This window comes from Stegodyphus dumicola, chromosome 4, assembly GCF_044657685.1.
Source record: "Stegodyphus dumicola isolate Sdum_Otavi_A_Nest chromosome 4, ASM4465768v1".
NCBI classification, from domain to species: domain Eukaryota; kingdom Metazoa; phylum Arthropoda; class Arachnida; order Araneae; family Eresidae; genus Stegodyphus; species Stegodyphus dumicola.
Genome location: NC_140771.1, coordinates 15,502,626 through 15,527,866, shown reverse-complemented (window position 1 = coordinate 15,527,866; position 25,241 = coordinate 15,502,626). Strand labels below are relative to the sequence as shown.

At 29.7% G+C, this 25,241-nt stretch overlaps 1 protein-coding gene and 1 non-coding gene across 5 annotated transcripts in view; both read right to left on the bottom strand.

Moving 5' to 3' along the window:
• Positions 1-25,241, bottom strand: part of LOC118181580 (phosphatidylinositol-binding clathrin assembly protein-like) — an 81,499-nt gene that overhangs the window by 38,220 nt on the left and 18,038 nt on the right. For all 4 annotated transcript variants that reach the window (XM_035350733.2, XM_035350736.2, XM_085814592.1 and 1 more), the window contains 10 exons: positions 24,164-24,239; positions 18,686-18,788; positions 18,557-18,596; positions 16,631-16,687; positions 14,092-14,203; positions 12,908-13,014; positions 10,998-11,039; positions 8,001-8,077; positions 2,064-2,220; positions 1,217-1,264 (listed from right to left, as the gene is read on the bottom strand). In XM_035350733.2, coding sequence (XP_035206624.1) covers positions 1,217-1,264; positions 2,064-2,220; positions 8,001-8,077; positions 10,998-11,039; positions 12,908-13,014; positions 14,092-14,203; positions 16,631-16,687; positions 18,557-18,596; positions 18,686-18,788; positions 24,164-24,239 — 819 coding nt within the window. The remainder of the gene's footprint in view (positions 1-1,216; positions 1,265-2,063; positions 2,221-8,000; positions 8,078-10,997; positions 11,040-12,907; positions 13,015-14,091; positions 14,204-16,630; positions 16,688-18,556; positions 18,597-18,685; positions 18,789-24,163; positions 24,240-25,241) is intronic.
• On the bottom strand, positions 7,642-7,841 carry LOC118181582 (U2 spliceosomal RNA). The gene has a single exon (XR_015040935.1). It is a non-coding gene; the product is annotated as a U2 spliceosomal RNA (small nuclear RNA).

The following is a 25,241-nucleotide window of genomic DNA, read 5'->3' as shown; positions in this document are numbered from 1 at the left end:
ACACCGCGCCTTTTCGGGATGTAAACCCTTTGTAACCCCTATTAAAACTGCCTTTTGAGTTTTGGATTATCATATAGGACTTATTTTTTGTCTTCACTAATCAAGCGATCAAAAAACGATTCTGTAGGGTGCCGTTGAAGCAATACGTTGCATGTGATGGATAGGTTGGCTTTGTTCTTTTCAGACAGATTATGGGGGACTCAAACACCTGTTTTGCTTATTTTTCCATTCTGCTTTAAATGTTCTTGGATGGTCGACCAAGGTTGGTTAAGAGAGTCTGACATGGATTTGCTTCCACTTCTGCCCTTAGCATGTTATTGTCGACATGCGCAGAAACAACATTACTTTCCAGTTTAACAATTTAGAGAAAGAGGTAAGGGGGAAAAAATATACATATTTCTAAAACTAAGTTTTATGCACATTATGCAGAAAATTCGGTAAACATGCCTCAAATAAATCTGACATCTTTTAGAGTATGTTATTACACTATAAAACAAGTTTGTGGTGTTTGAGTACAAAGCAAATATTTCAGAATGTATGGATTTTAGAAAATGGATATATCAAACATTCAGATGTTATTGCTAATGTGTCCTTTTTGAGTTAACCTGACTTCTAATGTGCAGATTAAGTAGTACTGTTCGCTTTCAAAACAGCAGAGATGCTACCTGTCAGTTCTTACGCAGACAGAAAATTTACAATTGAATGAATGTTATTTTTTGATATTATACAGAATTCTAAACATGAAATCCCTTGACAAGTAGTTCATATGCTTGATATTTGTATACCCATTCACTATCACAAAATTTAAAAAAAAAAAAAAAAAAAAAAAAAAAAAAAAAAAAAAAAAATTGGCAGATAGAACAGTTTATTAATATTTTAAACCAGTCTGCCAAGACCATTGCAACACATAACACAAAACTCGTTCAATATGCTGTAATGGCCTTTGAACCTCTGAAAAAATTTCAATATTTTACTCTTTACATTAGTATTTTAAAATATGAGAAAGGATTTAAAATTTAAAAAAAAGTCCTTATACAAAATCAGAATATGTGCAATTATTATAATGGTTGACAATCAGAAAGCATTATATAATAATGAAATAATTAAGAATAATAAGCATAACTAAATATTTGCAACAAGAACTTTATGTTATCAAATTTTGAAAATTACAGCAAAAATAAAAAAATTCTTTAAAATATAAAAATTAAATACTAACCATTACTTTCTCCAACTCAAGTGATAAAGAAATCAATTCCTCACGAGACTATAGTAGAAAGAGAAGCAGTTGTGTTTATAGTTCTACAAAGCAAGCAGGAAAAGCAAAAAGAACCCCAAATGTTTGAAAAGTCATGCTAAAAAAAACTTAGCCACATGCAATAAATACTACTACTACTACAAAAAAAAAAAAAATATACATGCAAGGGTTAATTCAAACTGCATGAAAGAATTACAATAAAAATTGTCCAGAAAGAAATTTATAAAGAAAGTTAACATGCATAGCTAAATGCAGCATTCTTTATATATATATATATATATATATTTTTTTTTTCAAAATTATCTATTAAATACAAACTAAAGAAAATTCCTTCAAAATTATACCATTCATATATAGTTTAATTCACTTAAAATGCAACCATGCCATCTACTTATTATAAAAGGCAATATTTCAGCAAAAAGATATACTTTAAACAAAACAGACAAAATTCTAAGTTCTTCCAGGACTTTCTTTATAGACACTTGCTTATGGAGTTATATCTCATATTCTATCTAAATATCATAGCACCTGAAGATCTAACAACACTCTTCATTATCATAATTTTATATATGATCTATATTTTTCTTAAATGGTAAAGAATATCCCTCAGTAAAAACTTAATATTTAACACATTAAGCTATGTAGTTCATATTCTGATTAAATCATATTCTTTAGAAGTTAGTACTCAAACTTTTGTGCAATTAAGTGCAAAATCTTTGTGAAACTTTTATAAGTATGCTATTTTTCATACTCCCTTTTTTTAATAATAGTATGGAATTAGTGAACATAATTTTTTAGTTTAAACAACCTTTAGTTGATTCATAATAGCAGCTTCTTCTTCAACAGCTCGTCTCATGCTTTCATCTACTGTTAATCCATTTATCTCATGTGCACTTGCAATACTATTTGTGAAGGCAGAACCAGTAGAATTTAGAGCTGATACAGCTGTTTGAATAGAATTAGACCTGAAACAAAGTATTTCAAAATTAAATACAATAATTATACAATACTCTAAAAAGTTTCAAATCATATAAAGAAGCATTATCATAAAGAAAATACATTTAAAATCTGAATGAAGTTAAAATTAATTCAACTCAAAAACATTCATAATAAGAATTACTAGCACTTTAATACCAGAGATAGCTCATTTTGTAAAGTTTTCTTCAGAAAAACTTCCAAAGTTACTTAAAAAAAAGATCACAGCTTCGAACCAAAAAAAAAATACAAATGTTAGACTGACTATACTTTGACTCATCAGAACAAGATAAAATCCATATCTCAAATAGAGAAAGTACTGAACTGTCCCTTATCACCAGTGAGAAAGGTATCAGTAACACTCAACACAATCTCCATCTCTTTATTATCTCAGCGCCAATAACAGAACTCCTTACTGAGTAAACTTGAATGATGGTCGAAGGGTGAGAATGAACAACAGATACTGTCACTTAACTACATAAAGAGGAAGAAATACAATTATTGAAAACCTAACTAAATTTAAGAAAGGAATTCTAATATATACTTTAGCAAATACACTTTACTCCAACAGAAGTAATCTATTCTAAGTTAGTTAAACTTAAAAACATAATGCAGGACTTCTACAGTTTGAAAGAAAAAATTTCTTCACTTTTAAGCCAAAAATAATATATAAGTGTAATGACTATATATATGTGGTGCTTGAAATAAAATTTTAACCTTAGTAGCCTCTTAAAATGCTTTTTTAACGTGGCTATTTTCCTTTATCCCAATAACAGTAAGATGCTTACAATTCATTTTCTGAACTGTGGCTTTTAAAATTAATCCATGTCATAAGATTCTCATAATAATATATACATTTATATAATGCAAAAAGGCTTTTACTAAAAATGTAAAAATTTACAAATCAGAACTTGAATTAATAGAAATGAAGCAGAATTATAACTTTAATAACATCTATACTGTAAACTGTATATTTTCTCTCTGCTTCTCTGCTCTTCTAGCATGCTGTTTTCCATTACTCTCTCATACTTCAAATATATTACAAAAATATGATTACCATCATCAAAGAATGGGTACACATTTAGTGCCAGCTGAACTGTTATTATTATTCCAGAATGTTAAGAAATAAAAAGATGTTAAACCAACTATAATTGCAACCACATATTTATACATCAGATATATCAAGAATAAAAAGATGTTAAACCAGCTGTGATTACAACCACATATTTATACATCATATATATCATGTTCTACCTCAGTGGTTCTCAATCTTCCTTGCCATTCACTTATTTCACCACTGCTAAATAAATTATCATTCATCCTCTCTTTTTGAAAATTTGAAAAATGAACACACATTTATTTAAATGTTGACAAATACAAAAACTTGAATTAAGGTAGTTTTTTATATTCATAAACTAAAATACTAAAGTAATAATAACAAAGTAAGTAACTAAAAGGTCGACTATATTATAAAATTCCTCCCTCAAAGCAGAATTTCCCCGGTTGAGAATCCCTGTCATACATCATCCATATCATACTTTCATTAACATATATGTATACACATGCATATTTATAAGTATGCATTTATATTAACTACTGCTTTGTACATAAAATATGGAAATTCACAGCTTTCAATTTAAATTTAATTTTTAGCAATTTTAAATTATTCATTGATATTTATTATTTTCTAGCTCCACTGAGCTAGAAAATAATATTATAATAATATTGTATAATGTTGTATAATAAATAACTCAAATTGTAAACAGCTTGAATTCTTACCTGAAAGCAGCTGACAGGCCAGAACATATTTTTACAAAATTTAAGAACATTTTTAACAAACAAAATTACGTGAGTGGTGGTACTTGTTCCTTTTTAGGGAGTGAGCTCCTAAAAACTCATCACCGTAGTGGTACATATTTAGAAGCTCACCTCCTTTAAAAGGAACAAGTAATTAAATTTTTTATTTAGCATCCGAAATAAACCGAAAAGGAACCGAAATAAACACTTTTGGATGCTTTTAAATCCACCAGTAAGTGTAGAGGAAACCAGATATCCCTGCTAAGATGGAGGAGAATACCCATGCTGGTATACAGAAGCTGTACAAAGAATACCAAAATCTGGATAAAGAGAAATCAAGAAACATGGTTAAAGTAAATGTGGAATGGAAGATTTGGAAAGATTATCTTATCGAGTTATTTGATATTTCCCAGCAAAATGTGATGGATATAACCAGCATATGACAAGGAGATAAAAAATTTTATAGGTCACAAATCGTACGAGTTCATCAATGAGCAGAGTAGACTAGGTATTCATCTCAAAAATAAGCTTCACAGTCTGTGGGTTTCACTTGATATGAAGTCATATAATGCAATGCTGGACGAAGAAAGTCCCGTTTAAGGCTTTCTAGAAGAGAAAATTAACAAGTGAAAATGGTTAACTACATTCAAAGTGCCCTAAAAGATCAGAGACACTGCCATCCAAGAGAAGACTACAATGAATTATTACAACTCACTCCTGTACATAAGTGATTGGTCTCAAAATGACTTGAGTTTCAGGATCCCAGGGCTCTGCATCAAGCAAGGTGGATGCCAAAGGCAATATGTGCACTGAAAATTATGCAGCCTCTAAATATTATCTAGTCTTCTATAAATTTAGTATATATACATTTTACATTTTACTTTTTACCTTATAAAATGAAAACACCCTGCAAAAAATTTCTACTAGTTATGCTTTTTAATTCATATGCATTGACAGCTAAACATTAAATTTTAGACTGACATTTATTTAAGAAAATTCCAATATGTTGAATTAATCACAAAATAACTTACCTTTAACAGGAAAACAGCAAATTTAATAGTATTGAAGCCTTATCAGCTGTTAGCTGGCAAAATGAATTTACTGATGGTACCAACATGGGAAATTCTTCCACATTACTCTACTCAGGTGGCCTGACATACAATAACAAAGGCCCAATTTACTCATTCTACCTTTTTTCTTCAATAGTAGTCACAAACATATGCCCAGTCTATATCTTTATGTCCCTAAAACTATAAGCATTGCACCTGCATCAAATACACAATTTAAAATGCATTTGCAAGCCACATATATTTACTCTTGATACTGAATGCAGCCTGTGAGCCTAAGATCACTTTCTAGCTAATACAGAAAAAAATACCCTCCCCCTATTTTACTCTTATTAAATTTTCTGCAGCTGCTTCTTAAATTTGCAGAGATGCTTAATTTACTTCATTTAGATTATATAATTCATTATCTTAATATGTGTCGTCATATATATATAAATTAGATGAAGAGAAAAATGAGTATCGCTCAAAATTAACATGGATAGAATTTCAAAGTAAATTACATGTGAATTTACAAACATATTTGCACTTTTAGTAAGTAAGCAATCCACTGCTTGAAGATAAAAATTCACATATAATTTACTTTCTTATATATGTATGTAATAACCTTTTAATTCAAAAATTTAGAATTTGTTAAGATATACGTTAAAATATAAATAAGTAGTCCCAAATTAAATATTTCTTTTTATTGTTTGACATTTGTAGCCACAAATAACTTGGCACAAAAGGCACATCTCTTGCAAAACTTTTGTTTTATGGCACTGAGGTAAGAAGAGAAGCAGTGGTGAAACGTCTAATTAGGAAGCAAAATAGGAATCATGATGTGTTTCAGATAAAATTTTAGTTTGAAGTGATTTTGTTTTGAATTAGTTATCTTTTGGTTGGCTAATTTATAATTCTGTAATATTACTCTTAAGTGGTTGAGTTTCAATTTGTAAAATCATCTACATCACCAATATTACTTGTAAGGAAAAGTCATATGATGGCTATTAATTTTGAAATGATGCAGTTTAGAGAGATTTATTATAAACAATTACCGTTTTTAGAACAGAAATGGGGAATATCCAAATTTAAATGAAAAGGGACAACTATAAATTAAAATTAGGATTTTGGTTTACATATTTTTTATCTTATTTATATACATATATATCCTTTTATTTCTAATTAACATTTACAGGCAAATAAAAATTAGATGACAGAAGTAAAATCAAGTGACCGAAGCAAACTAGTTATTTTAATAGCTCACATTAGAGGTAAGTATTTAAGACATAATTTCTTATTGGGGAGGAAATGGAATTCTGATACAGCACAGTAATACAGCAGTGGAAAAATATCATATTGAAAATCTACGCGACAATATAATACATTACTAATTTGTTAGAATTTGAAAATGATGCAAATTATTGCATTAGAATCACAATCTACTGCACTACATATCACAGCACTTATATTGTTTACTGGTTACGAGCATTAATGCCATTGAAAAGATTGATCAGTACCAGAATTTGAAAACAAGTGACAATATTACATGTGGATGTGATTTAATTGACTTCGTTGTGATGGAAATTCGAAATAACAGTTCAAAAGAAGAATGCATATATTACACTATATATGGAGAATACTTTTCTAGATACACTACACAGAAAGTTAATCAGTTTCAAATTCCATGACTGTCAAAGAAAAGAATTTTCTTTAATTGAGCAAACAGAAGAGGTGGACAGGAAGAAGTATATAAGCAAAATCCCAAGATAATTTTCTGAAAGCCTTTTACTCAGAAACTAGGTTATTACATTTCTCTGATGTGAAATCAGAAAACATACTTCAATAAGTTATAATATGGGCCCTTTGGGAGGGAAACAATATGGCCCTGCAAATCTTCTGATGAAGAAACCACAGCTAATGGGGGGGAAAAAAATGTGCTTTTTTCAGGCACACTAAATAAACAAAAACATAAAAGTAAACTAGAGAAATAATGCATAGCTCTCAAACTATGATTCAGGTTGTTCAAACAGTTACAATATGATTATGATGTAAAGTATATTAGATGTTCTACATTTTATGCTAGTCAACAAATTTTATCTTGTAATTTTCTTACACTTTTATACTGAGATAATCCTGAGCAGGAAAGGAAAGCCTAATTCATCAAAACCCTTTTAGGCATGATGAAAATGAATTAAGGTATATACTGCAGGTGTAGATAAACTTAGTAATGTACCACATATTGATGTAAAATAAAATTAAATACAAACATTAAATGTTTAAATATTGGTTGACTATTCCTATAAAATTCTGTAAATGTCTATATTAGATTAGGAGAACTCGGATCAAATAAAATCGAATATGAAAAATTATGCAGAAAATCATGATTGAAAGGGAAATAAAATCCGCATAATTTAAATTTCATTTATTGTTGAAAAAAAAAACACCTTTCTCAATCAAGGATAAAAATTAAGAAACACAAGATCGGTTATCCATCGGGAAATCAGCAGATGCGACAAAAAACTGGAAGAGTTGGAGCTATGAAAATGGCATTTTCTGATAAATTAAAATTTAATCTCTATGGAATATAGTAGGAGAATTACCAAATCCCTAAATAGTACCATTCTGACAGCTTTAGAGAAAAATGTGTGCATCCTCAAGTTCAAAAGGATTAGAATACATCTTCCACTAAACAGCAGACTGACTTTACTCCTTGAACAATACAGTGAATGATACTTCACTTGATCTTAGCCAAAAGGCCAAGAAGCGATAGTACAGTGAATGATTGACTAGATTTCATAAAGGCCCTTTTTAACTGTCCTTTGCAATGTTCTGTCATAGCCCAGTTTGTTGATACTCATTTAGCATTGTGCAGTGTTTCATAATTACCTCAAAATATTAGAATATCATAAATTATATATATAAAATACCTAGGAGCTGCTTGTGCTTTCTTGCCTTCCAAAAATGTCAGATGGTTTTCCATTTCTTCCAAAAGACTTCCAGGAGCCTAAAACAGAAAATATTAAAAACTAATACATAAATGCTTAAATTAAATATATGAAATAGCAGCATAATAGAAATTCACTAATAAGCTTAAGGCCATTTATTAAAATACAGTGGAACCTCATTTAACAAGCATAAATGTAAAATAGGATATTGCATTCCATTCCGAAAAACAATACTGAAACATAACGATATAATTTATTACTTACAATACATCTATTTTTACAAGAAAGTTGACTAAAGTTTTTGCCTATGCTTCCAAATTTGACAGAAATTTGTAGTGTATATAGATACTGCCTTATTAGGGTGATGCTTCTAAACTTAGATGCAAAAGTTTCTGATATTTTTAGAATCTCCCTTATTTAACTGAAAGTCTGTTTCTAGCTGAGGTTGTTTTTAACAGCCTCCTGACAATTTCTTGGTGTGATACAGAAAGCAGCTCCAAAGGCTCTTCGATGTTCAGCTCCTGGCTCTATTCTTTGACTAGCTAGTTAATGTCATAGCTCTACAAGCTCTGTGAGCCCTTGCTCAAACATCACGTTGTCATATTCGACAAAGATGTCCAGCCAAAACTTTCTCCATTGAGAAATAAAGGTTCTCTTTGTGAGCCCCTCCCAAGCCTTGTCAAACACCTTGAGGCACAGAACAATGTGAAAGTGGACTTTCTAAACCTCACTGAGAGTAAAATTGGTTCCTTTTTAAAGTCTAAGATTTTTTGATGCAGGACACATGAAAAATGTGCAATGCCCTTGGTGGGACTCAAATCTGGACCTCTTGAATGCATGCCAAGTATGCTATGATTACACCATGAAGGCATGCAAAAAGGAGGGAGAAAATGCCTTATATACTCTCTCTTTTAAAGAGCAACTGGGGATTAGAGGACCCAATTGCCAAATCCTAGTGGTGAATAATCATCATCCACCATCTTTCAGTTTGGGCACCACTGTACAGTCTTCAGGTTATTTTGAAGCTGGAGGAAGTGAAAAATAAGCAGTATCTTCGCCAGGACTTGAACCTGAACCTCTCAAATACGTGCAGAGTATGCTACCATTATACCACGAAGGTATTCAGAAGGGAGGGAGAAAATAGCTACATCAAAACAACACTCAAACAGTACTTTTACATAGTTTTTAAAATTTGAAATGATTTGCTGGTCCCTGTGTTAGAAGGCAGGAACTGGATCTTGAAAAATTTAAATTTTTCAATTCAAGGATTTAAATTCTAGTCCTGAGGAAGTGCAGAAGCATTGTTCATAACAAGCAAAGCATAGAATGGCAAGTTCAATAAAAGAAGTTTTTTTTTACAGAGGGACTTAACATTTTATTGTTATAATCTGTAAAAACATGTCACTCAAGCCTTGTTGTTGAAACTCCATATGGTATATATAGCCTGCTCTTCTAGATCTCATTCTTCTTAAAGCTTATGGACTGTCCAAATGATACATATGCAGTGGTTTAATTTTCAAATCAGCACTTACATTAGCACAAAATAAAAATGCTAGATGTTCTAACTGTGGCAGTGCCTACTCCTCTCTGTAATATAAGTTCACTTTTGACATCTCTCTTCAGGTAGAACCCATCCCATGACAAATCAAAACCAGCTGTGACAGATAAACCTGCTATAACAGAATTCAGAAGCTCTCTTCCCCCCCCCCCAATATGCTGATGTTCTCAGCTGTCTTTTATGTCTGAACTTGTTGCTTCTCAGTGCCTTACAATGCTCTGGATACCGGTTCTTCTCTTAAACACCCCAACTTGCCTTGAATGCTTCTTCTTAGTCTGTTGAAGATTCTGACATCTTCTTAAAAAGAAGCTGGAAAAAAAAAACAGTTCACCTTCTCACAAATTACATTTTCATTCCAATTATGTTTTCCTTCATTAATTACTTTTTCACAAATTAAGTTTATGTGAAACTGAAAGGTTTTCACATTGTATGGTGGAAGCCATTTCAAAGAATTCCCAAACTGACTTTAATTTACTTTATAAAGCCTGCTTCAGGTTACTGAATTTGTGTAATTCAGTCCTAAAATATTTAATTAAATATCCAAAATTTTATTTCTTTGGCTAATTTAATAATTTTCTTACACTTTTACACTGAGAAAATCCTGAGAAGTGAAGAAAAGCTTTTACTTATGAATGCACTTTTAAGTGCAATAAAAATAAAGCTGATAATCAATGTAAGGATAAAAATTAAAAAGCGAAAGATTTTGCAAAATACTGGAAAACTGAAGCGATGTGATAAGAAACTAGAAATCTCCCAGTAAAACCGACACAGTCGGCAGCAGCAGCTATGCTATACCAATAACAATTTTTCAATATTATGCAGAATAGGTGGTCATTGTGTAAAAATACTTGTGATAACCTTTGAAGCAATGATCTCCTTAATTTTATTCTTGTTTTTGAGGATATAATGCACGCAATTGATGCAGCCTGATTATGCGTGCATGTTACATTAACAATACTCGTACGTTGTTTTTGCTTCTCAGTGACTTGGCATTTGACTGATACAGCGATTTTTGTTTACTCATTTTCTTGCAGCATTTTCTTTGGAAACTATCATGTACGTGTATTTAAATTTTGTGGCACAAAAATACACAATAATGTGTCTGAATACAACTTTCAAAGTGACATTAAGATGCTAGCTGAACGAGAGCTAAACATAGAATGAAAAACGTGATGCAAGCAGAATCCTACGCTTGAGGTCCCGATGTCTACACCTGACTCATTATGGGAAACACTGCTGGTTAAGGGAGTCATTTAGTTTACATTTTGTTTTGCTCATTATGCAAATCACTTGTAAGCACTGCTCATTAAGCAAAGTTTGATTGTATATGCTTATACGTATAAAACAGATCTAGATATAAAAATTGAAAATGTTCAATAAATGTAATACATTTTAATCTCTTAGATAATGATAAAACTTACTTTTGTAAAATCTGGTATACTGCCTTTGTCAATACCTACACTCTGAAGGAAAAAAATTATATATAGGAATAAGAACATATTCATCCAAATAATTACACTAATGTATAGAAAATACACTAAGAGCAAAATGAATGGTAGGACTATATAGGCATTTCAAAAACGGCTGAATTTTGAAAAATGGCTTAAACATAAAATAAATATCACACATACATCATGAAACCTTCATATAAAATTCTTAGAAAAATAATTATTTGGGAAAATAAAGATAATATTTATCAGTGTTAATACATACATATATAGATAACATGCTTACCACATATCACATGAAATCCTATAGCATTGCTTTTATTCCATAAGCAAGTTTTCCTAATAATTAAGTTAAATGTAAAATTCAAAATCTTACTCAAATATTCAGTTAACTAAAAACTCACAAATTATTCAAATACTCAATCAAATTACACAGTCAAAGATGTGCAATGGAATCTCCATGCTTGAAACACTTTTTACAAATTTTTACAAACAAATGATTTTAAAATGTTTTAACCTTATTTTGGCCCTAGTGGTGGCATCTGCTGCCTTTAGACGCAGAGGACTATTTTATTGGCAGAAGAGGTTATTTTACAATTCATTGGCAAAGCTATCATCTGGCGACTTGTCAGCATGCATTTTCACACTTGACCATTTACCTTGAGAGCGATGGTGGCAAAATTAAACTCAGTGGTGTAACAGCCCTAATGGGCCAAGGCCTGCAGTTCCCGAAAATCTGCTTTCTTGACTGCGTGTCCCGAGGTGCATGGTAAGCATATGCCCTGAACAAGTGGTCAGCTTGTCGCAGGACCCCCAATGTTTAATCTCCAAATGAACTTGGTACTAATTTTATTAACCCAAGTGATGGAAATCAAGGGATAAAAGGCTGAGTCGGCCTTGCCCAGCCCAAGAATCGAACCCTGGACCTGTGGTGCTGCTGTGCGATGCGCTAGCCACTGCGCCACTGGGCCTCAATGGTGGCAACTGCCATGACATATTAGTTTCCATAACTCAAGTAGGAACATATTAATATGTTGCAAGAGAGTTCTAACACCTATAAACAATTTCTTGTAGACTTTTTATTTTGGGGGGGGAAGCATTTCAAAAAGTTCAGGGCTGAAAGGGTTAATGCAAAGGCATAGATAATTTATTAATAAAAAGTATTCAAATCTATTTGACTTGACAAAGATGACTCCATGAGAGATTTTATTAAAAATACCTTATGTTGGACCCCCTCCCTCCGGGGGAAAAAACTGCAACTAGCTTTATTTTACTGTTAATATAATCTGTATGAAACTACCAGTGTTCAATGATCCTATGCTAACAATAGCTATGTGATAGGTAATTTAAATGCAGAACTCTTACCTATGCAGGTAATTTCATAGGTGAAGATGACTATGAAGTGGGTTGGGACAATTGGTTTCAATAGATTTTATCAACCTGGTTAGCATTTGGTCATAGGATAAATAAGCCTTGTCTAAATAAATTCTCTGCCTACTTCATATTACAGATAAGGATTACTCAGCTTGAAAGAGAATGTCTATGTGGAAAAGTTCAAAAGACAGCAGCCCAATATACATGCATCAGTTAAAACTCTCAGTTGATGCAAACTAAAATTAAGTCCAAATTAAAAGAAAATCTAATCACATTAAAAACACAGTACCAGTAAACTACACAGTACGAGAAATGAACCATATAATGCATTGTCCACAATTAATGATATACACAATTCAATCATATAACATTATAAATACAAATTTACAGAATGCAAAGAAATTCACTTCTAACTGAATCAACATACATTTATTCTTAGGTAGTTGTGTATAGCATAAATTACTGGCACCACACAATGAAATCTAAAGAAAAAGAGTTTTTTTAATTACCTCTGCAACTTTTAAGAAGTCTGAAACTTTATCCATTGCAACAATGAATTTTTTATAAATATCTAAGGCCTCTTTACAATGCTTTTTATTCATATTAAAATATTTCTCTAGAGGAGAAGAAAAATTATAATTAATAAACACAATATACATATTTCTGGTGTACATTCACATTTTCTACAAGTTTCTACACATTTCTTTATGTTTTTACATTTTCTATGTTTTAACAACATAAAGGTAAAAAGCCTGATTTCATTCCATAACTATAATTTAATCAAAAACTAAATAATTCATCAAACCTTTAAAGGATTTAATATTTTAAATACATTTCACAAAACATGAAAAGCATGAGAAAGCACATTTAACACTAAAAATAAATAATCAATTTAAAACCCGATTTTTAGTTAAATTATAGAAGGTAAAAATCCAATTCTGGATCACCAAAATCATTTTCTCTACACAAAATAGCACAACACTACATCAACAATTCTGAGCTCTAAATATGGTATAGTTTATTAGCTACATTCTTCCTTTAACGAGTATGTTACGAAAACTAGAAATTATAATTAGTGAGCAAGTTAGTTGATCAACTGCTATATTTTAAATTTTGATTATACAAAAGTATTTAGTTTTACATGTTAAACAATTTTCCTTTTTCTCAGAAAGTTTTTATTGTGTTGAATATGCAAGTTATTAAAGGCACAATGTTATGATGCATCAAGAACACCTTACCTTTTTATTTGCAATAAATATACAAAATAATCTCTATTAAATATTAACTTCATAAAATTCAAAATTGCACAAAGGGGATGGCTAATTTAATACTTTTTCTCCTCCCCCCTTTTTTTTCTTTAAGAAACAGAATAAAAATGGAGTTTTTCCAAATTTCCTTCAATAAGAATTTTCATATTTTCTTAAACATTACTTATAGATAACTTATTTAACCTGAATTTAGAAAAACAGATTATAACATTTAATTATGAAGTATTTTAAATGTAGTAATTTATTACTGTGGTATAAATACTTCACTGATTACCATTTTTACATGAAATATAAGTAATACAACATTCAATTTTAGTTCTAAAAGTAGACTTGTTCCTATAAAATCTCAGCAGAAACTACACATAAACCTAAAAGAAACAATATGTAGAAACATAAAAAAGAGAATTATCTAGATAATTACAAACCAAATAAGTTAATGATCCCATCATTGTAGGCAGCAAATAATTGAATTAAATCTCGATATAGCAACACAAAACATGAATTCATTACTCCGTTAGTTAAATCATCAGGACTACACTGAAAAACAAAAGTATACTGATATAAAAATGTGACAATCAATATGCAAGGTATAATACATTAATGCAAAAATTTTAAACTGCTTATATAAAGTTGATGCTCTGATAAGTGTTTTTTCATTAAAATAATTGCTTTATTCATAGATATTAAATATTGGCACATATGAAATGCAAATGAATCGATATTTGCCTATATATATATATATGTAAATATAATAAGAACCATTAAAAGTCACGATCTAAAGTGATATGAATGCATAGTATTTGTGCAAAATTTTGTTGAAGATTGCACAAAATTTATGGTGAAGTGTATAACAGAGAAGTATATAGTAAAACCTTCCATATGAATTGAATATTGAAAGAAAATGACAAAAATATACTGATGTGCCAGGTGCAATATTTATTACCATTATAAGAACATGCCGCTACATTGCTGTTGTAAATTCTATAAGCAGGTATTTCTGCAATGTGTTAAAGAAATCACACTGAAGGTGGAAACAGAAAATCCTAAAAAAATAGAATTATATATAAAAAAAAAAAAAAAAAAAAAAAAACATAATGTAGATTTAAAGAGTACTTCAGATTATATTCTAATTACCCAACATAACGAAAGACTGAATATGGAATATAAATGCATAAAATGAGAACCATACATAAAATGCAATGTAATGTGCAGTGTATGTTAAGAGTTTTACTGTCATTAACCTTTTGTGGAAAAGAAAGTTCAGGGCAGTTACACGAGCAATCTGTCACATTATCTGCACTAATATTTACAAATGGCTCAAGATTTGAGGAAAAGGAACATATTTGCAGAAGCTGACAATATCTACACAGTACTTCAAACACAGCTTGATTTATGCCCTGCCATATTGCTGTAATAAAGCAATAAAAACCATTGCACATCATTAGGCAAGCAGCCTTAGTGGCAAAATTGTCAAGCATAAAATTTTAACTTAGCAGGTTTTGTATGATAAAATGCAATAAGAAGCAGAAAAGCAATTGAAATATAAACCAAGACAACAAATAAAACTTCACTTTTGACAGCAGAAATTCAAGAAGGATATTATTTCATCACCATCTTCTATTACTTAAAAACATACTTCTATTTGCAGGAAAGGCCATAAAAACAGAACAGGTGAAGTAAAAATTAACAACGTTCAGTATAAAATTTACTGTAACTGAAGAAACCTGATAACTATTAAACACATTTAGCAGAGATCACAAAATTTGGGTAGAGTAGACTTTAAGGTACCCCTTGAATTATGGCGAAGTTGTTCTTTGATTTATCGCCAAGTTGTTGTTTCATTTATGGTAGCCTGAGTAGTTGAATGTTATGGAAACCCTATTGTGACGTAATCGGGTGCATGATTCTGGGAAATTTTGAATCATGGGATATTTTGTAAGCGTTTTTGCGGTGCGTCTTGGTTTGATTCTTTAGACTGTAGAATGGCCAAATGTAGTAAGATTAATTTGAATTTTCTGTACCATTTGGAGTGAAAGGGGAAAAGAGCTTTAATTGACAGGTGTGCAAATGAAAGCTTACTTAGTAGCCTTTATAAGTGTCCTGTATGTAGGAAGCATATGCGTCTAGTCGAGCGTAAAAACCGTTTAGATGGATTTGAATGGGTTTGTAGGAAGAAAGGTTTAGATGGTCACTATGTGAAGCGTTCGATCAGAAAGAGTATCTGGTTTGAAAAAAAGTCATTTGAGTATGATTGATATTTTGATTTTTACGTGGCTCTGGGTGTACGAAGCGAACTCAAAAATCATGGTAAGTGAATATTTGCTTTTGGTAGTGCTTAAATGTATAACATGTTTTTCCTTTATGTGATTTTATTGCTTGGTTTAAAATTTATTTTATTGAGACTATGTATTTTTTGTTTGCCTATGTTTTAGAATTTGGTGCTCCTTTGACTTTTTAAGTGAAAATATATCGATGTGTACATGGACAAAGTAAAAGAAGTGTGCAATGCAAGTTTGTGCAATTCTGTGATTTTTTTTAAAGTGAAAATAGGTCGACGTGTACATGTATAAAGTCAAAGGAGTGCGCAATGCCATTTTTGTGCAATTTGGGGATTTTTTTAAGTGAAAATAAGTCGATGTGTACATGGATACCAAGTTTGTGCAATTGTTTGTCTTGTTATTTTGGCTTTGTGTAGCGACGATGTTTGGTGCAAAAATCGCCGCTTCGCATGCCAAAATAATGAGTCAAAGAATTGCAAAAAATCAGTATCCATGTACCGCCAAAAATCACCAAGGGGGGCCCTAAACTATACTTTTACCCAAAATTTAATTCTAATGACGTTAGGAAGGAAGAGAATGACATGAAGACTGACATAAAAATGGTAATGTGTGACCTTTTGGATAGTGGAACTTGCATGATACAGATGTTCATAAACAATAAATAATAATTAAAAGAAAAACTTACATCAAATTCCATTAAAGCATCCATCTGTTCATGCAATATTGGCAGAGTTTTTAGAAGCTAAAAACATAAAAGTAGTTTTAAACATATTTACATAATTGCTTTAAAATGCAATAAATTAGAAATCTGAAGAAATATGATCAAAAATTTTTATATGATTACAATACCTTAGACATGGGCTATAGACATAATTCAAATCAAAACATACATTGAATACTATAAAAGATAATTCTTTTCATAAAAATCACATATATTTATTTATATTCCACTTTATTATTTTTAAAAGCTAACAGATACAGCTTTAGGTGTTAAAAAGGAATTATGCCATAATACTCATAAGGAAATAAAACACTCAATCCATTCCAAATTTGTTTACAATAAAAAGTCTGTTTAGGTTAAAGATTTACAAATTCTTTCCTCCCTTAAATTTCAGTTTCAAAACTACATAAAATTTAAAACTCAGTCTAATTTCAGATACCCCAAAATGAATACCCCAAATTAAACCTTTGTATTCCATTGCTGCCTATAATATTACACTTAAAATATGAACTTCCAAATCCAGTATAACTGATATGGTGACACACTTGTTTTGCTTACTTGAGCACTTGGAAAAGACTCTAAACCACAGAATTTGGCAATAATTGCCACGGGAAATCCTGTAAGTGTATAAGTGATTGTTTCCAAAAATATAAATTGAAGATTTAAAAACTTGAATTTGCTTTAAATAATGTAGCTAAGGAATAATTTTGTTTTATTGCAACAACTATATTTTTTGAATATTATATATTTACGCTTATATAGTGCTGGAATTGTTGGTATACTACATGAGCCACTAGGCTGAAGTGCAACAAAGGATTAAAGATCTATCACATTCATTACAACATTAGTATTACATAAGGATAGTTTTAACATATTTAATAATACATTTTTTACATTATGCATTTATAAGTATGTGCACGCTTGTTGGTGCTTTGTTTATAAACTATTAATATAGAAATTTCAAAAAATGACAAATGTTTACATAGTAAAAGCCCAATTATATGGCCATCAGCGCAAATTTTCATGAATAATGCTTGGAATAACACTCAACAATGAACATGTGTTCTTTTATCATTAGCACCATTTTGTATTACATTCAGTTAGCTACTAGACAACACCTAATCTAATTTTTAATGATCTTTTTGCTGTCTAGAATGTTTTCATGAAATTCTGAAAATGCTTTTCCGGGACATTTTTACTTTAGCTATTGTGTAGGTGTAATACTCCTGCTCACTTTTTTTTTCCTTTTCAATTTTAATGATAAAATTTTTTGTCAATACATAATAATATTTAATACATGTAAATAATGAAAAATCAATTATTTAATGCATTTATATGATGCTTATATTTAACTTACAATCCTTTTCATTTATTTTGTTATAGAGAGTTGAAATCATGAAAGAGATTTAAAATATAGCCTATCTTTGCTTAAGCCAGTCTTTTCATAAATTTGAGTCTACCAATCTGAGATTAAGTTAAGGCTTAAACCTCGATTTTCTGATATGCTCTTGCTCCATTAAAGACTTAATTTAATGCTTATTAAAACTTTCCAATACCCAATGGTAAAATTACTTTCAATATTTGCATTTATAATGAAAAGGTTTAGATATATATAACAACATTTGATAGATATATATACAATATATATATATATAATGCACTGCTGAAGAAACTGACATTATGGAATGATGAAAAGCCAAAATACAGTAAATCCCTATACAAAAATATATCTAGAAACAAGAATGGCATCTACATACTCTATCTAATTAGCTAAGTATCCTATCGATTTTAAAACTGATATCTGATTCTATAAACACTCTTTTAAGTTAAGAAAATCAAAAAGTTGTTCAAATATAAAATTATAAACTGTTAGATAAAATAAATACTTACTGTTTCAGTTGACATATTTCTCAATACACCTTCTTCTTTACTGTAATTAAAAGAAATTAAAAAAATTAACTCTTTTGTAAGTATTTAGTTCAAGTAAAATTATTTAAATTGTAGAATAGAAATTCATACCCCCGTTTCATTTTACAAAAATCAGCACCCATGATTCTGTATGTCGATGCTTTAATATTTAAATATTTTGCATATCGTCTAACGAAAGTGGACATATCATATCCTGCAAAACAAGAGAATTTAATAAACTTTACTACTTAATTAATAATTTACAATTACATACGTCTTGTATCTTTGACACACTAACACTAGCTTCACATTTTATTTACAATCACACATTTACAGCTTTGGAAGAAAATGCATAATGATTCAGATTAAATTATCCTCATGAGAAGGAAGATATATTCATAACTTATACATTTAAAACTCCCATATACACTAGTTTGCTAATTCTATTCAACATCACTACGACAAGATATTAAAATCTTTAATTTCTTATTGGCTAGAAATTTGATTCCCATTGTCCTACTGAAAAAAATGGCCTTCCATCAGTCTTTTAATTTGAATGATTTTCTAAGGAAAAAATTAAAATATTAAATACAAGACCTTACTACAACCAAACCTGGATTAACCGCTTCCCTTACAAATTTTTTTGAAAAACAATTGCAAAAAATCATCACATTTTTTTATTTTATTATTAAATACAACAAAACGAAACAAATCAAAATATGTAGATTTTAAGTTGAATTTTTAATATTTTGAAGGTGTACAAGCATTTATTTTTAATATTAGTTTACTATCCCAAGTTATCTCGGGTAAATGAAAAAAAGTTAAATATTAATCTTTGTATGATAGTTTTTGAAACAAGGGACAACACAGAGCGATACCTGACGTTCTACACTGGTATCTGGTCTCTTTTCTTACTGGCTTACCGCTGGAATCTCTTTCACGGGAGCACAGAATACACTGTCTCGTTGGATTAGAATTTTTTTTTTTTTCCCCCACCCTTTCATAATCACTATCTGAAAAATCATAGCTTTCGCTATCTTCCATCATCGCCATTATTTAATTTTTTTCCAACGCATGCATCCTTCTTTATACATTACTAATCCACAAGCCAACGTATATTATACAAAAGGGAAACACGGGACCAGTCCTTCCTCCAAAAGAACCGCGCAACCAACAAATTTTGGCAAACTGCCAATCAAAACTGAATATTTCCTTTCATTTCCAAATTTTTCTGAATGTTTCCTTTCATTTTCAGACCGAATAAAACCATGATAAAAGAAATCGTACTAACAAATTCTGCTTCACCCGAGTTTTCTCGGTATAATAATTAACTGCAATATATACGAACCCAAGATAACTCGGAATAATCAGGCAAGCAGTTAATAAACTGTTTCTCAAAATCTTAGTTTACATCAGGTTCTTCCGACAGCCACTTCAAACATGGTGGCTGACCACCATAATGTTTGAAACTGAATGCAGGTTTAACTGCAATGTAAGATTAGTGTGTGTGCTCTGAAAAACGATAGTATAATACTCTAGAACCATGCCTGCATATTTTAATACTTAACAGAAATTTTTAAAAATTATACTCCCTAAACATTTTTTCAAAAACCATTTTCACATAATATTTATTACATTTTAATCTTTAATCCCTGTTACGAAACCTCAAAGACATTTATGGCATGATGAGATACACTTTCTCCCTTTCAAATGGAAAATGAAATATATTTTACTAGCAATATTATGAAAATAATTTTTAATACTATTTTACCTATATTACATAAAAAATAACTATATGAAAGACTGCACAAGAGAAATATAACAAATTTGTAATAACATATATTAAAGGTTAACTTTAAGTCCTTTAATTTTTTACAAAGAATTTACCTCTCATTTGTTAAGCACCGTAGTCACCCTAACTTTTCATTTTGCAATACTGCACTAGAAAACTGCTTAAATAAAATCTTGAAAACTTGTTTAATGGTTTGTAACAGCAAAGAATTAAATTTAATTGATAGTCAGAATTAATGAAAATGTTATAATGCAAAAATGGATATCCAGAAGGACTATTAATTTCGCTTTGGCATTTTACGTGGATTCACAATAAACATTTCACTTTTCAAATTGTTGTCACCAAATATTATCGCACTGTATTATATTTAAAGAAATTAAATAATGAAGAATCTGCATGAATGTGTATGTATGTTTCTCGCATTGTGTTAAAACAACAGTACCTAGAGCCATCAAAATTTGAATTATGTAATCTTTCATAGAATATGGGTATGTGGGAGCCCTAATTTGAATTTGTTTCATTATCAATTTCATATTTTGTAACACTTCAAAGAATTTTTGATTAACAAACTCAACGATTTAAAAGCGAGCAATGGCAACACTCTAAAGGGGGGTAAACCATTTTATCTCCAAGATATGCTCATTTTAAAATTATTCTGCGATATTGCTGTTGAACTGAATTTTAAAGTTTAAGTGTAAAGAACATGATATTTAATAAATAAAGATAGCACATAAAATGTTAAAAAAATGCCCCTTTAAATGGAATTTAAAATCTGAAACCTTTCAGACTTTTTTTTAACTGTAATTTCTAATTATTTGCACTTCCCAGAGAAGTCACCAACTCACTAGTGCCTTTGTGAACTGGTGAAAAATACTTTTTGGCTATCTTTACAACTTAGAGATACTGTTCTGATCACAAATAATAATAAAAAGAAGCATTTTCTAATAAAAAAAATTTTTGAAAGAAAAAAATCCATTTGGCCACACTTACATTTTTGCAACATATGAATACTAATCATCAAAATGACTGTTAAATATAAAGCATATAAATCCACATGTTCCCAAAGTTGTCTGCATGAGTTGATTAATTATACATCTTCCAAAATATGCACAAAACATGGCAGTTTTACCATATGTTGGAACGAAGGGTGCAGATATTCGGGAAGTACCATTTTTATTATTTTCTAACATAATTTAAATCAATATATTTTAATTCAAACTGAGAAAGACCTACACTGCTCATAGAACATATACTATATTCTTTGTACAAACAAGTACTTTACAGGAAATAAAAAATACAAAAAATAACAAGGTATTTGATATTTAATATTAAAAAATGAAAATTCTATGATTTTTCACAAAGTACTGATCTTTAATTGAGGATACTGTCGATCTATTATGATCCTAACAAGTAGTAGGTTGAAAGTTGGTTATTTATTATATGCAGATTTAAAATAGTGCTGGTGATTACACGTGTAGATGAAGAATCTAGAAATTTAAGGACATATCATATAAGTGGGCTAAGATTCCTGGTATACTATGAATGTATTCCGACAGCTGAAATGGATGAATTATAAGACTCAATTTTTTTCATTCTTCTATTTGCATAAAATTTGGGAGAATTACACATTTGGTTACAGATTAGATTGCAACTTAAATGGCATTTTAGTATTGCTTCTATTGTCAGAAGTTAATACAAATGAAACTGACTTTTGCAATAAGCTGATAACCCTCTATCAAAAAAAAAAAAGAGGACTTTTAAGTATAAATTTACACATGAGAAAGATTTGTGGAGAGTTTGTTATTAATCATCACAAATTGCTAAGCAAAGGTAAATACCATTGGTTTACATGATTACTGAAAGCTGGCCATTGTTTATATATTATTGAATACAGGCTGAAAATATAGTTTTAGATTTATATATTAGAACTCAGGTTTTGAGAAAATGATGGTGATAACCATTTAACTTTAACAGAGGAGAACGAAAGAAATATTTTTATCACAGGATAAGAATTTTGATGATTATGTTTATTTTCATTTTCTTGACTCTGTCTAGAAATACTGCAGGTTTTTATTAATCAGTGTCAAATTACAATTAAAAAAATGTTACACATTTTAAAAGCTTGTATGCTCACCTGAACTTCAGTAATTAAAATACTACAGAGGACATTTTATTATTTCAATTACCAGCTTACCAATTTTATAAAAAGGGAGAGGGAAACTAAGAGAAATTTTGGTACCAAAAATTTTGCTAAACAGAAAAAATTTGATTATTATAATTCATCTTAACACATTGTTAAGAGTTTAATATGAAATAAAATAAGCCTCAGTTTCATACACTTTTGGTATATATGTAAATTCAACCTGTTCATACAGATTTAAATATTTTATAAAAAAATCTTATTCAAATTTGAGTACTTTGATTATCCATCACACAATGCTGTTGAAAAGTGGTAAAAAGTATTCATCAGACAAAGTAAAGCTACCAAAATATTTAAGCACAACCTAGATATGTGTGCAGCATAATGTGGAAGTTACACGAAGCCAAGCCCGTGCAATTCTATTTTTTCAAGCAAAAACAGGTTGCTGTGTACATGGGAAGAACAATGCAGAAAAGAAGGATTTTTGAAACAGATAAATGTTTTATTACTGATGTTTCTTGTTTTTTCAATTTATTGACTGACTGCTCTTGTATGAAATCCTTAGCATGTCACCAATTTGAAAATGGCTGCTGCTTATTATATGCATTAGCTTAGCGAAAAATTAGTCTACAATAAATTCGCATATGCTTTCTGAAGTAATAAATTTGCCTTGCTTTCAGTAAGGGACAGAGATGATAAAAATACCAAAATTTGGTTGTTGATATTTTTTAATGTGGTTATGAAAGCACTGCCCCTCAACGATGAGACATTAGGATTTAGAAATACATTTCATTTTGCAACCTGCTTTTATATGAAGCATACAAACAGTATTTTCAACACCAATAGTTTTGTTTTTCTTACTAAAATTTCATGTTGTGTTATCACATTACAACACAATCATCCAAACAGGTTGCAATAAAGAGCATATGAAATAACTGAAGTTTTATCTTGCGACCTTTGATCTTTTTACACTCTCCATTTGCCCAACTTTTCATCAATTCAAGCAGGAATTTTATTTTAAAAATAGCTAAGTTTTCTTGCATAGTTCAGCCTATTATTTTTTAAAAACACAACTTTTTTTTTTTTTTTTTTTTTTTGTTAGGGTGCAAATACTGATCGCTCCAAATAAATATTTTCTTTATTGTTCCAATTCTGATATCATATTTTATTCATTCCATTGGCAGTGTGAATTGTAGATATCATATGTATCACTCGTCAAGACTGGAAGAGAATTTCAGGCTTGAAATAAGATAGCTTGCTTAATTTATTTAATATGCAAATTCTTGCTAATTACTGTACAATTTATAATTGCTACTAAAAACATACAGCATATCAGCTCTAATCTTCAACACTTAAAAAGTAATAGTTTTCTATTATTATCTATAAAAATATCATTTAGCATTTCGTTTGTATAATTTCATTATACAACGGAATTTTTTTTTCTTTTCACTCATGAATAACAAATTCTGTTTGGATTTCCTATACTTTTTGATAAACAGATACATTAATGCATTTTTTTTTAAGTCAAATGTCAACTGTTTTAAGGTTGGAAAGAAATATTATACATATACTTTTCAGCACAAATTAAAATTGTACAATTATAAAAACTAAAAATTTACATTAACTTATTTGAGTACCTTAATAAAACAAATATTACCTTGTGAAGCAGTTCTGTCAACAAAATTACTAAGGTGAAACGAACAACTAGATGTTGCCATGCACTGAATAAACTTCTGCAAAAAACAAATATTACTTATTCAAATTTTAATACATCATTAATAATACAAACATAAATATTAAATTTCTTGGCTCTTTGCAGCCTAATTTTATTCAGAGAATAATGAACAACAACAAAAAAAAAATCACACGTGATTTTATCAAAACTTATTTAATACAAGAACTGATAATACATATAAAACATATTAATAATCTAAATTTCTTAAACCAAAACTAATAAATTGAATAACAAAGTGAAATTTATTTGAGAAAACATGATTCTAAATTCAATTATTATATCTATTTATAAAGGTATTATAAATTTATATATTGTATATAAATTTAAAATACATTTATAAATGGCTTTTAAGAGAATCTGCAATTTGTTAGTTATAAAATTTCATGTATTATTCAGGTGCTATTTTTATAGTTATAAAAACATCAAATTTTATTAAAAAGAAGTTCAGTACCTTGTGCGCTAAGATTTTCACAAGTTCACATAAAATCAAAAAGTCTTTACAATGAATTCACATATGTTTAGAAGAAATTATACCTAGAAAATAACTACCTTGATAATTTTATTTTTGAGCTCAGGTTAGAATGCACATACATTCAGTTTGAAGCTAGTACCCACACAGTACTAACTTTTTTATATACTATTTCTTTTCATTCATAATAAAAATCAGTTTTTAATAATTATATAAAACAATCATATTTCTTGTTTTATGCATAAATTATTAAATTTTATATTATTTATGTAAATTTTGTGTTTAATGGCATACGAAATACAAACAAGACAAATTTAGTGCGACCGGAAAAATGCCCACAGGAAAAATGGCCACATAGAAAAATGCTCACTTAGAAATATAGTCCCTTGGACAAATGCTCACATTAAACCTTTTAAGGGGCTGTATATAAAAGCATGAAAACTATAGTAAAACTTATGTACTGTAATATTTTATACCACTGCCCCTGTAACTACCTTTTCCTGTAACTGCCAATAATTAATTTTTGTTTTT